The following is a 13,409-nucleotide window of genomic DNA, read 5'->3' as shown; positions in this document are numbered from 1 at the left end:
GAGCATATTAGTTCAGCAAATACTAAAAGCCTATCTGAGCACACTTCTTGAAACCAGTCGATACATTGACTATAAATACTTGATCGGACCTCTAGACTTGTAAGTTTTTGTATCGTCCCGTGAGAACATCGGAATCTGACTGCGAACTCTTTATCAAAATTCCAAAGAATGGATTGAAGAACGAAGTCGTGCCTCGAACGTTTAACAACTATTTACTTTTTACATTGTTAGAAAACTTAAATTTACGCTTGACATAAATAAAAACAAGCCGTAATTTTTACGGTGATGTCACAATATCCCAGCTACTAACATGTAAAAATAAATTTTGCGCCTGTATCTTTATGTAAGCTTCAGCTAAATTAACTGTGAAGTTAAACTAGGTTCTGCTTCTGGTACGAAAGGGACCAGTAGAGAAGGTTACAGGCGATTATAAATACACTCTCCTACTCAGTGCTTGAGCTGAAAATAGGTATAGTGCGAGAAGACTAGTATTCAAGGGGCGGGTAGGGTCTAACACTTTTAAAAAATGATTTATTATTTTCCTTCTGTTTTCTTATAGTAAAACATTTGAAGAATTTTCTGTGAAATTTTCAAGCCTATTGGAACGAAACTCTGGAAGTTATGGAACTTTATCTATGGCTATCTCATTCTACGAAGAAGCAAGAGCTCGGCGCACATGCCCAAGACTTCAAAACTTGACAAAACATTCTTGAAATGTTTCGTTGAGTAATGGAAATTGAGTAATCAATTGTTTCCATTGATTGTATAGACAAAAACCTTTAAACGCGTTTTCCTGGAAAGTAGGTTTTGAAAGTCCGTGTCCATCGTCATTCAAACACTACAGCACCATTTTTTTTTTCAAATTTTGCACACACTTTCTAGATATAAAAAACCAGACCCCAACGTTTTCCTTTTCGTTGTTTGTTACTTTGGGGAGGTTTAACAGCTACAAAATGGCGAATTTTTTCGTGAAAAATCGTAGTTTTCGCTTTGAACAACTACCAAAAAATTAAAAAAAAAATCGAACAGAAACGTCGGGGGGTCTCGAAAAACTTCTATTCTAACTATGCTACGTTCATTTGTTCACTTCTGATTAGTCTGCGCTGAGATACAGTGGACACCGCAAATCATAATTTTTAAGAAGCGTCTTCAAAAATGCCTCTTCACCGACTTATTTCTCAATATTTTTTCATGAAAAAATTACAAAATGTGGTTCGAATGATGCTTTTTACCATGCAAAACATTTGAATTCGCAAAAATGATGATTTTTTTCATCGTTTAGACCAGGGGTTCCCAAACTATTTTGGGTCATGGACCCCTTTACTAAAATTAACTTAGGCCTCAGACCCCCCAATAACAAATTCCTTTGAAAATTCAATTTCTTACTTTTTTAATATTGATGTAAAATACTTACCAATTTCTGCGGATTGTCAAATAAACACAACTTTTAAACATGAATATTTCAAATAACAACTTATATCACGCAATAGTGGGTCGATTTCTAGACCTCATCGACCCCCATATTAAGTTTTCGTTCACTTCGACCCCCTCAAAAAGGATATCGACCCCAAGGGGTCTATATCGACAACTTTGGGAACCCCTGGTTTAGACCCTACTCCCCCTCTTAATAAACAGAGAAGATGTTTGGATGTATGGTACCGGTCGTGAGACGGCTAGGATGTAGACCGTGTTCGATGTACGTTCTATCATGCCTAACCGTGTTGTGATAGAGTTGTGTCTATCACAAGGTTCAGGGTGGCGAAATGGTAGCGCGTATGCACGGAATTCATAAAAAAGCATGTTCGAGTCCTGTCTCTGAGCGTATCTTCTTCCAAAAAATCTTTTTTTCTGTAAGTTTTTCATTCATTTGGCTTTTCCAATGCATGTTTCCACTCAGTCATTGCAAAAACTGAGTGTTAATATAATTTTTGTTCAATTACTATTAATAATATTCAATTAAATATACGAAACTTTTGTCATTTGCATGATTGTAATCTGATGATGCGAAAGATGAGGAGGTTCTATGCCTGTTGGAGAGCAAGGTTGATAGAAACTAATACTAGTGGGTTAGCAATTTGCTTCTCAGAAGGCCAGTAAATAAGCGGTTTGATAGCAGCGGTTTGAATACGAAAAAAAAAATTCAGTGCTAAACATTGTCGAGTTTAAGGTAAAAAAGTAGTTGGAACTTGACTCACCACATTACTGGCCCAAGTCCAGGTAGAGATCCAAATCATTAAACTGGATCTGATCTTACCGTATTACTAGAACTGGTACTGGAACTGGATCCGCAATATGGAAAGTTCAGATCCGATTCTAGTTACAGGTTCAGGATCTGAATTTCGTACTGCTAGGTCCCGGTTCTAGGGTCAGTTCTAGATCCAAATACAAGTTTTAGTCCAAATCCATAAACGGAATTTGCGCCGAACTCTGAATGTAGAATTGTCAACAATTCTAGCTTGGCAACAGAATTTTAAGCTGAATTGTGAAGCTTATCTGCGAATCTGAATTCTGGTACTTGCTCCTGGATATGAATTCAAGGCCTGAGTTCTGAAGCTGAATTCTAGAAGTGAATTTTCGCACTGAATTAAGAAATTGAAATTGAATTGTTGAGCATTGTGTTTTTTTTCAACTAAATTAATTTCCGGATCAGAATTCGGAACATAAATTTTGGAGTTGAATTTTGGAAATTAATTCTGGGTCTGGATTCTGGAATTGAATTTTTGAACTGAATTCCGAATCAGAATTCCAAACCTCGATTTTGTATCTGAATTCTGAAGCAGGATTTTGCAATTGAATTTTGTAATTGAATTATGGGTCTGAGTCTTAGAACAGACCATTGGAACTGAACTCTATAATTGAGTACTGTATCTGAATTCTCGAACTAAATCTTGGATTCTGAAACGCAGGAATTGTTAAAGTTAATTTTCGAGCAAAAAAAAGACAAAATTTGGAGCTGAATTTTGAAAATAAATTCAGAGCCTAAATTTTAGAGCTGAATTCTGGAATTGGATTCTGGATCTGGGTTTTCCAACAGAGATTTAGAACTGTGATTCTGAAACTGAATACTGGTTCTGATGCGAAGGTATGTTCAAAATCGTCGTCCGAGCAGGCGAAAGCTTTCCTCGCGACGTTATTTATGGTTGCCCCAAACTACTGATAATTTTATCATACATTGTTGATCGTATTTCCGATGGCACCAGGTAAAAATGATGCAATTACGTTGAGTACAATGAGAGATATTCGCGATCAAAAACTTATCACTCTTCCACACCACTAATTTTAGAAAGCTCTTAGTAAAGTAAGACGTGTTCAGGTTAAAAATACATCACTAAGTGCTGGTACTTTTACGAACAAATACAGTTCACGTAGTGATTCCGAAGACAACTCAATTTAAGACAATATCAAATGTATATTATTATTGTAATTCAACACCAAAACAGCTCGATTATTCGAATCAGAACCATTTCAGTTTGGCTCCAAGTGTTCGTACAAATAGTGAGAAAAACGTTTCCAGATATCGTTATTAATATTGACAGTAATATTTCATAGGCACATAAAAAACTACCGCTACTACAACCAATATTCCACCCGAACGGTCTTGATGACTGTCGCCGAAGTGTTGTTTCGTCACGAGCGCAAAACAAGCAATAGACACCTACCTCCCCCCCCCCGGGCCGGGAAAAAGTTCCTCTCAAAACCACCATAACGGCATAATAATAGGTACCATATTAGTTTAATAAAATTTCATGCACACTTTCCAACTGAATTTATGCGCTTCATTCTTCTTACTGTGGAACTGATACGTGTCGCTACTGAGGGAATCCTGCTGCGGCGTCATTCGCTGCCTGGTTGCTTGCTTGCTTGCCTGCCTGCCTGCCGGCACTGCCGGAGCCCGTAAACTGCACGACTAATGAGCAAATGATACTTTCAGCCACCCACCACCACTCGAAAGCACAGTGTAGCTCTCTCTACTTCGGCACAGCATTTGGTCGACCAAGTTAGTGTGTGGTTTCGAGGACAAGAAGAAGAAGGTTTGGTGAGGTGGTCCTGCCTGTGTTCCACCGGTAGCGCTACTTGGGTAGCATCTTCCTGCGATTTTAGCACAGAAAGACAGGCAGACAGACAACCGAAGCCGGTGGCACTGCTGGAGATGGAGAAAGTTTTTTCCCCGCACACACTCGCTCGGCCTTGCCGTAAAAATGGCAACACATTAAAGGGGAAAAATTGCGTTGTAATAATTTCTAAATTGCTTCATAAACGTAACTGTCACCGTCGGGAGTGAGGCGCTGCTGTCGGATGTGATGAGCACCTAGCTCTGCATAACCGTGAGGAGGTAAAGGTGTAGTAGGCGAAAATACGACTATCACGTGTATGACTTTCTGCTTATTAGATCAGGAAATTTTGCGTGAGTTTGTTTTGCTTCTCAACCAATAAACACGGGGGAGTACCCGTGTTAGAGTGTAGATGAACCAAGTATGAATGCTGCTATCGACTTACCGAGAATCTCAACCGTGTGCACCTGGTCCTTGTTGATTTTGTCGCTGATCTGGCACACGTAATCGCCGGCATCCTGTGGTTCCAGTTCGGAGATTTCCAGATTGTACCCGTTGACCAGTCGTATCCGTTCGTCGCGGGTCACCATCAGCTGCGAGGCCGTCAGTACGTTGGTACCCCGCCGCCACAGCAGCACCAGTGTTCCTGCAGAAAGAGACAGACAGAGAGAGAGAAGTGAAAGGAATTGATTAGTTAGATTTCAAATCGAGAAATTCGCCGCAATGACGAATCAATTTTCTATCGGAGCTTATTTTGCATGGAACCACTCGCGATCGAAATACAACTAAAATATAAGTTGGTTTTCTGGATGCAAATACAGGGTGATTTTTTAAGAGCTTGAGAACTTTTTTAAACAATAAAACGCATAAAATTTGCAAAATCTCATCGGTTCTTTATTTTAAACGTTAGATTGGTACATGACATTTACTTTTTGAAGATAATTTCATTTAAATGTTGACCGCGGCTGCGTCTTAGGTGGTCCATTCGGAAAATCCGCTTTTTATCGACAAATTTTGTTCAGCGATGAGGCTCATTTCTGGTTGAATGGCTACGTAAATAAGCAAAATTGCCGCATTTGGAGTGAAGAGCAACCAGAAGCCGTTCAAGAACTGCCCATGCATCCCGAAAAATGCACTGTTTGGTGTGGTTTGTTCGCTGGAGGAATCATTGGACCGTATTTTTTCAAAGATGCTGTTGGACGCAACGTTACAGTGAATGGCGATCGCTATCGTTCGATGCTAACAAACTTTTTGTTGCCAAAAATGGAAGAACTGAACTTGGTTGACATGTGGTTTCAACAAGATGGCGCTACATGCCACACAGCTCGCGATTCTATGGCCATTTTGAGGGAAAACTTCGGAGAACAATTCATCTCAAGAAATTTGGCCACCAAGATCATGCGATTTGACGCCTTTAGACTATTTTTTGTGGGGCTACGTCAAGTCTAAAGTCTACAGAAATAAGCCAGTAACTATTCCAGCTTTGGAAGACAACATTTCCGAAGAAATTCGGGCTATTCCGGCCGAAATGCTCGAAAAAGTTGCCCAAAATTGGACTTTCCGAATGGACCACCTAAGACGCAGCCGCGGTCAACATTTAAATGAAATTATCTTCAAAAAGTAAATGTCATGTACCAATCTAACGTTTAAAATAAAGAACCGATGAGATTTTGCAAATTTTATGCGTTTTATTGTTTAAAAAAGTTCTCAAGCTCTTAAAAAATCACCCTTTATGTTTCATTCAATCGATTGTTATTCTCTATTTAGATTCCGAAACTGGTACTGGATTCTGTTATTGGATTCTAAGCCAAGATCTGGATCTGATTTGAGTAACTTGACCTAACCTTTGAACATGAATTTGTGATCTGAGTGCAGAATCTGAATTCTGAACCTTAAATCGGGACTTCGTTTCTGGTCCGGAATTCTTAGTCTGAATCTGAATTCTGAATTTGGACTTTTTTACCTGAACCTGGATTCTGCATCTGAGTTTTGGAATTTAATGTTCAACCTGGACTTGGACTTTGGTTCAGGGTCAGAATTCTGACCCCGGATCAGCTCTTGACAGAATTTTTGAACCTGAAACTAGATCCTGAACCTTGACTCTTCACCTGAATTTTGAACTTGTCGCGATATTTCACTCGTACAGATTTTTACAGGTTCTGAATGAAATTTGCACTCGGCTACCAAGTACCGCTGTATGGATTTATAGGCAGCATGTTACAGTTACATGTTCTTTGTGTGAAATACGTGCATCTTATAAGATGTAAAATCACATAATTTCTTCGAACTGTGTAGTTTCAGAACAAGGACCAGGTTCTTGAGCAAAAATCGGGATCCGAATTTTAGACCTGGGTTATAGACCTGAACTTCTGACAAGGGCACATAGGTTTTCGAGTGTTTTGGACATAAGTGCTGATCCCAGGCTTAGATTTTGGGCCTGAATTCCTGACAGAAATATGAGATCTGAACCATAATTCTGAACCGGAAAGGAGGATTCAGGATCTGATTTCTCCAAACATTAATCTGAATTCTGGATCTGACCTCAGGATTCTGAACAAGATTTTGGACTCGAGCTCTGAAAATCATTCTGATCATCTGGATTCTGAACATGGACCTGATTTTTAGATTGGAATGGAATTCTTTTTCGTAATGATACACTCCAAAAAAAATTGAATTTTACAGGTGACTTAATCCCTCATACGATTTAATTCATAAAGACCTAATTTGTCAAATGACGGAAAATTTTAATTTGTAATGACTTAATGTTAGATGAGCTTGAATTTTTCTGGTTTCGATTGTAACTCGCGTTCTGCTGGCAGGTGCGACTGTATGAATTAAAATGCACCTTTTATCAGCCAAGCAGATGCAGACGTACTTGCGATCCAATGGTTCTCGGTTCAAGTCGCGGTGGTTGCTATCAGCATTCTTTTTTTTTTTTATTTCAATGAATTTCATGTCATGGAGTTTTAGACACAATATTAAATGTTCTTCCACGTAAATTTGCGTGAACTGCGACGCTCCATTTATGTGCATTTAATAAGATGTAAAATCACAGGGTTTTTTTTAAGTGTGTATATTACCCACATGTTTATATATTTTTGTCATGAATACATTTTACTCAGGGCCTTTCTCAGAAAGATTTTTTAAGTATCGAAGCCCACTATTAGCGACTCATTGCCCACCTGTTACACAATTTTGCGTTTACTACCCACTGAGAATGAACTAATGCCCACTAGTGGGACCATGATGGGACCAGTCTGGGAATCACTGCTGTAGATCGTGAACCAAACATCAGTTTGTCATGAACTTTTGACAGGTATCTTTTGAAGGTTGATACTCATGAAAAATAATACGGAAATATCTGTTGATCAGTGAGTTAATAACACTTCGACTTTTTTGTCGTGAATACGACTTACTTTACTATGGGGTGCCTTTTCAAACTTAGCCATATGGAAGAATGGGCAGAACTTAATCGTGAATATCTCGACTTGTATTAATGGTAGCAACATAATTCTTTCACCATTTCATCAAAAATATGATCAGGAATTTAGGATAATATTTTAAACAGTGTGAGATAACCACAAACAACTCAAAAATTAAGTTTTCTCAAAATTTCAAAATAATGTGGAAAACTCTTTACTTTCGCTTGGGTTTTTCGCGCAAGGACGACGATTTTGAGGTAGTCAGGCACATATCTTCAACTGACTGCGTATAAAAGGGGAACCGTCGTGAAAATCGATCATTTCTTTTCGTGCGTTTGATGGAAGCAGACGTCGTGGGAGTTAAACCTTCAACCAGCAGCGACGGAGAGAGCGCCTTCTGCGTGGTTAAAACCTCAAACGCTCAGGTAGCAACTTTCATTCGCTTGCTGGCCTTCAAGGCGAGCAGACTGCCATCGCGAGAGTTAAACCATCAACCAGCAGTCATCTTCTATATCGGTTTGAATTTCAGAAATTCATCATCCTATAATTCCAAAATCGGAAGTCAGAATTGGATCAAATTTATTAATTTTGTCTTTGTCGACTTGGCTTTTTTGTGAAAACGATTGAGCTTTGAGAAAACGATTCGATACTGGAACCGGAGTTCGAAAATCGGTGTATCCGAGCACCTGCCATCATTTGGTTTTCGGTAGTCGTAACGAGAAGTTCAATTTTCAGATTTTAGTTCCGCAATATAGGTTTAGAATTCAGAGCCTGCGTGCTGAAACTGGATTCTGGAACTGTATTCCGGAACTAATATGAGTTTCGAAATAGCAATTCTAGAATTGAAACTGGATTCTGAGTCTGTTATTGGTTCTAAATTTAGTTCTTGAACTCAGGATCCAGTTCTTTATTCCAGACTTCTTCTATTCGGTTCTTTTTAGAACCATAATAATACTCCTAAAGAATTATGCGGAAATTTACTTTACTGTACTCTATAAAACCCATTCTGGTAGTCATGGCGAAAAATCGTCTTCATGTTTTAGAGCTTAGTTCTGGAATATGGGTTTAGAATTCAGAGTCTGCGTGCTGAACTAACTCAAATCGTCACCATTTTTTTTATTATAAAGAACTATACTGCTTATTTCATAGTATTTAAGTGCGTTTCAGAATGTTTAATGTAACTAATCTGTAATTTAGTTTAGGCGCATCGTTTAAATTTCTAGTAATGAAAGAGGGGAAAGTTGCACAATTCAAACAATCGATGAACTACCAATTCGAATTCGGAAGCATAAATAAAGCGTGTCATATTCGTATTCACGACATCCAGTTATGTCTCTGACATTACACACCCGTACTTTTTTTTTAATTTCGGTCATTTTGCTAGAGTGAACTGATATGAAAAATTGTAAAATTTTTTAATTAATACTTTTGGCTTAATCAAATATTCAAGATAAGATGCATCAATTGCTATTTTGTGTGGTATGAATAAAGGGCCAAAAGCTGTGTAATGGCATGTAAGGACAATCAATAAAATTTATCATCAATTATGGAAAACTATAATTATTTACTAAACAGAACATGTTTCCTAGTTCATCCTTGACTTCAAATACAATAGCTTCCGCAGCTTTAAATGATGTTCGCAAAAAAACTCTGTGAAGTTTGCGAACCCCTCGAAAGTGCGCACTGGTTCGGCCACACAAAGAAGGAGAGGGGGTGTGCAACATATGCTAGAATAATTAATTAGTAACGCTAGCAGAGGTTGGCTTCTTTTTGTGGAAGGAACGAACCATTCAATGTGTGTGTGTGGGCGGTATAATTGCACGACGGGAGAATATTACGAGAATTTGTACGACCTGTGCCTTTCCAGTATCCATGGTAGGCAGTTAGACTTTGTTAATTGCGCCTGGGTACGATTTCACGCTGAAGCAACTTGCTTTGAATGGATTTTTTTTTATGATTTTCAACTCTATTTAGATTACAAAGCCGTTCGGAGGGTTTTTGATTTGTAGGGTAAATCCCTGCGAAATCCTTATTGCTTATCGTTCTGTAAATTTTTGTCATGCTCCGTTCCTCCCAGCGTTCATAAATCTGTAGGTTTAACGTGACATAATGATGATAATTGTGATTCCCCAAAGCAGTGCCATATCAGGAAAATGAACGTCTCTGACATGACATCCGATTGCGATTTGAGCGGTATGAGACTTCATCAGTACAGCGTAGCCTGCTATCGCAAAGTCGCATCCTCCGGCAAAATATCAACTCCTGGGCCAGCCAGCAGTTTTACCGACGGGTGGCGGAACGACAGGCTGGAGGCTAATTCCAGGCTGGAACGAACTTTCATTGCGTGTGTTAATTCTGAATGGCAGTGAAAAGACAAACGTCGTCTGTCTGCCTCCGAAAGTCTTGGAGTGGGGAACGGGAAGACACATTTATTGTTCGCATGATGTCGGTTCCGAATTTACTCTTCCCGAAAAGTTTGTTGTAGCGTCTTGTTGGGTTGTGTCACGCCACGGAATGACGACACACGAGCTGGCATACTCGTAACGATTGTCTTTGGCACGATTAACGCTATGTTATGAGTGGAAATTATATGCCTCGAACATAAAGGATTGTTGGTTTTTGTTTAGGCTGGGAAACATTTGAGGCATTGTCAGTGACATTGTTCATTTCCCTCCTTCGGGATTGGGTAGTCTTTTGCAGTTATGATGATGCTATTAGAAGTGCAAGTAGCACTTGCCTTGACAAGATTATTGGTCGAAAATCATTAACTTCAAGACCAAGTACTCATTACTATGAAATATTTTAAGCAGACCTTGGACCAAATTACATATGGGAAAAGTAAGAACTAATCGCTTATAATAAAAAAACAACAATTCCTCAACAACTCTTCCAGATGTTGATTCAATTCAATGGTCATTTGCCAATCGGTGCGTACAGTGAACAATGTCCGAGAAAACCGTTACTTCATACAGATGTTAAGTTTCCGTTGTAGTGATTTTTTTATACGCAAAAGGATTCCTCTTGATCGAAAATAACACCAAGCTAATGGGTCTTCTGTGTGGAGTGAATGAAGGTTTATAAAACGTTGTTGTGTTCTTCAAAACTGAATTAAATTTCTGATATAATGAAACTATCTTATCTTTTATTGAGTTAACAACTACCAAGCCAACCTGAAGCCAATACGTAATTGTACAACCAGAGCAGCAGCAAATCAATACACCCGGGTCTTTTGTATGTGGTTTTATTACGCGGTTTTACGAAGTGAAACGTCGAGATCTAATGTTATCCCGAAATTTTTTTAGGTTGATTCTCGGACATAACAAAATTTTAGATTACACCAGATGTCAACGTTTCATGCTTTTCTAATGGCGTTTTCGTTTTTAATTTGCACTACACCGGTGCAGTGCTACACTGAGGCATGAATAAACGAACAAAACTGACGAAAACATAAACAGTAACCATTGACTACAATAAACGATTCCATTGCACAGAGCTACACCAAACTTTTGATGAGTGCTACACCAGTGGTATCGGTGCAGAAAAAGTGTAGCACTGGTGTAGTGCAATTGGCAAAAACGAACGGATTCAGTGCACCTTTCGCTACACCGGTGTAGTGCAATTTAAAAACGAAAACGACATAAGACATTTAGCATAAAAAATTACACGGATCAGTTCCATGCGGTTGTTCGAGCCATTGATGTGGAACAAAGCAACCCAAATTTCTAATGAGCTACAATCAAACAGTTCAATCAATCGTCACACTTTTGAATCCGCAATTGCGCGAGAGTCTGCTTAGATTGATCTTGATTAGGAACCAACACCGAACATTGTTTGTTTTATAGCCAACGAAATTACACCAACATCCCAAATGTATGCAATTATATCTTTGTACATACGATTTTGATATTTCAGTTTCTCTTCGCCAAGCTTGTGTTCAAGTTTTGTATGCAAGCAGTTATTTTTATAGCGTTCTCCGATTTCGGTTGAAGCGATAAACTTTTTTCAGGCGAGTTTGCATTACACAAGATCAGAGCATACCAACTTCAAATCGTTTTATGGCACTTTTTGTCTTGCTGTGTATCAACAATCTACCTCTAGCATGCTACGTGTAGAACTGACACGTTAGCTATAATTTCGCTTCTATTTATAGATTCGCGAGCTTCTAACAGCTTCGCTTTTGCACCGATTGACCAATCAGAGCGATGCTTTCCCTTTGATATATCGCTTACTCCTTCAAAACTGTCGTCTATGGCAGGAACATCTGGTATGTCGGAGATTTTTAGTAGACAAAATAGGATACTGCTCGCTACTAATCAAAATTTCAATCATTTATAATTGAAAATACGTGGCTTGATACATTCAAATCGAAACTTAGAAATATTTTCAATCAAATGATGAAATAATATTAATAATTGATACAAAATAGACTGAGCTGTAAGTGTTTAAAACCTGACCACATTTCTACGTGTATTTTTCCTTGAGTTTCTGATTTGCACCCCTATATAGTCCCACATCAAAAAATCGATTTCTGAAATCTCAAGTTAAAGCAAAGTAATAATAAAGTTTCGTCTTTGACTCGTCAGTGCATAACAGTTTCTGTTGAACTGTTACGTCACCTAGCAGTCCAACATAAACCCCTGAGCATTTAATGCTCTTTACAAAACTCTTTTTTGACGGTACACTACATTGACTTTAGCGGTCGGGAAAAGTCTTTTTTTCTGAAGGAATAATTGCATAGCTGAAAACGGCAACTTTCAACTTGTTCTATCCTGACAATGTCTTGATACTTTAATTTAGATGCGATTAGCGCATAAAAACGTATTTGTTGTCGTGTAAAAATGAAGTGAATGTTATTTTTGTGAAGGTAAGTCGATTTCTAGGGCGGCACCATTTTTTTTTTGCTCCAGTTTCCTGGTAACGTAACAAAACATGAGAGAGAAATCAAATCGGCTCAGAAAAGCTTCCAAACAAGCGGTAGCTTTATTGGATTTTATGTGATGTAGTCAAACTTGTAACCCAAAATATCATTGAATTGAATTTGTTGATTTCGGCAAAACGACCAATTGCTGGTAAACGCGGTAATTTACAAAACCGAACATCGGTATAACATTTTGAATTGCCTAGAAATACTGAATCGAGAATTTTGGAAAAAAGCTATCTCAGCCGAAATTGCAGTAAAATATCGCTTTGTCGTTCGTTTTCGGTATCTTTTTTCGCCGAGATCAAAATGAAGTTTGAAGTGTGTAGGAAAGTATAGGATGCATTGTACTAAATTAACGGGCTTAGAGAAGTTAACGTTGAATTGTGTTGGAGTTTCGAGTTTAGGAGGTATTGTAGGGTAAAGGTCAGGTAACCAGTTTTGATTTTTTAAGATGATATTCTGATCAATACCGGGATCCGGAATTTGTTTCGGTACGGTTAAGGTTATTTTGAACGCTAGAGGAATGAAAAAAAAAGCCGGTAAAAATCTATTTCTCATCATAATATAGCATATTTGGTTAGGTTTGCGCATCTATGCGGTCCTTCAGGTGACAATTCAATTTTCAAATGATTTTATATGTCGCGTACATGACATATAAAATCATTTGAAAATGATCAAAATTGCATTTCCATTGTTTCAAACAGGAGCTTGGCTACTGCAAAAACAATAGTGGTGGAAAATGGTTTTCTCACACTTTTTTCTTGAACAAATGATGAAGTAAGTGAAAACTTGTTGTTCCTTGCATTATGACAGATACATTTGCAAGCATCATCCTCGCACACGTACGCCTCTAGTTGTGAAACGCAACGTAAACTCGCCCATGTGTTAATTTGCTAACAACGTCGTTTTCTTGTGTCATGAATTAAAACATAGAAGACGCTGAATTGTTTTGAGTTTTTGCGTTTGAAAATCAATCTTAAGTATTTAGAAACGATGGGCGATCTAAGGGCATAT

The 13,409-nt window shown here is 38.3% G+C and overlaps 1 protein-coding gene across 1 annotated transcript in view; it reads right to left on the bottom strand.

The window, feature by feature from the left end:
• Positions 1–13,409, bottom strand: part of LOC131428103 (neurotrimin-like) — a 269,364-nt gene that overhangs the window by 144,081 nt on the left and 111,874 nt on the right. The window contains exon 3 of the mRNA XM_058591808.1: positions 4,498–4,698. Coding sequence (XP_058447791.1) covers positions 4,498–4,698 — 201 coding nt within the window. The remainder of the gene's footprint in view (positions 1–4,497; positions 4,699–13,409) is intronic.

This window comes from Malaya genurostris, chromosome 1 (genome assembly GCF_030247185.1).
Source record: "Malaya genurostris strain Urasoe2022 chromosome 1, Malgen_1.1, whole genome shotgun sequence".
In the NCBI taxonomy this organism is placed as follows: Eukaryota; Metazoa; Arthropoda; class Insecta; order Diptera; family Culicidae; genus Malaya; species Malaya genurostris.
Note: the sequence above shows the minus strand (reverse complement) of the source record. Positions and strands in the feature narration are given on the sequence as shown.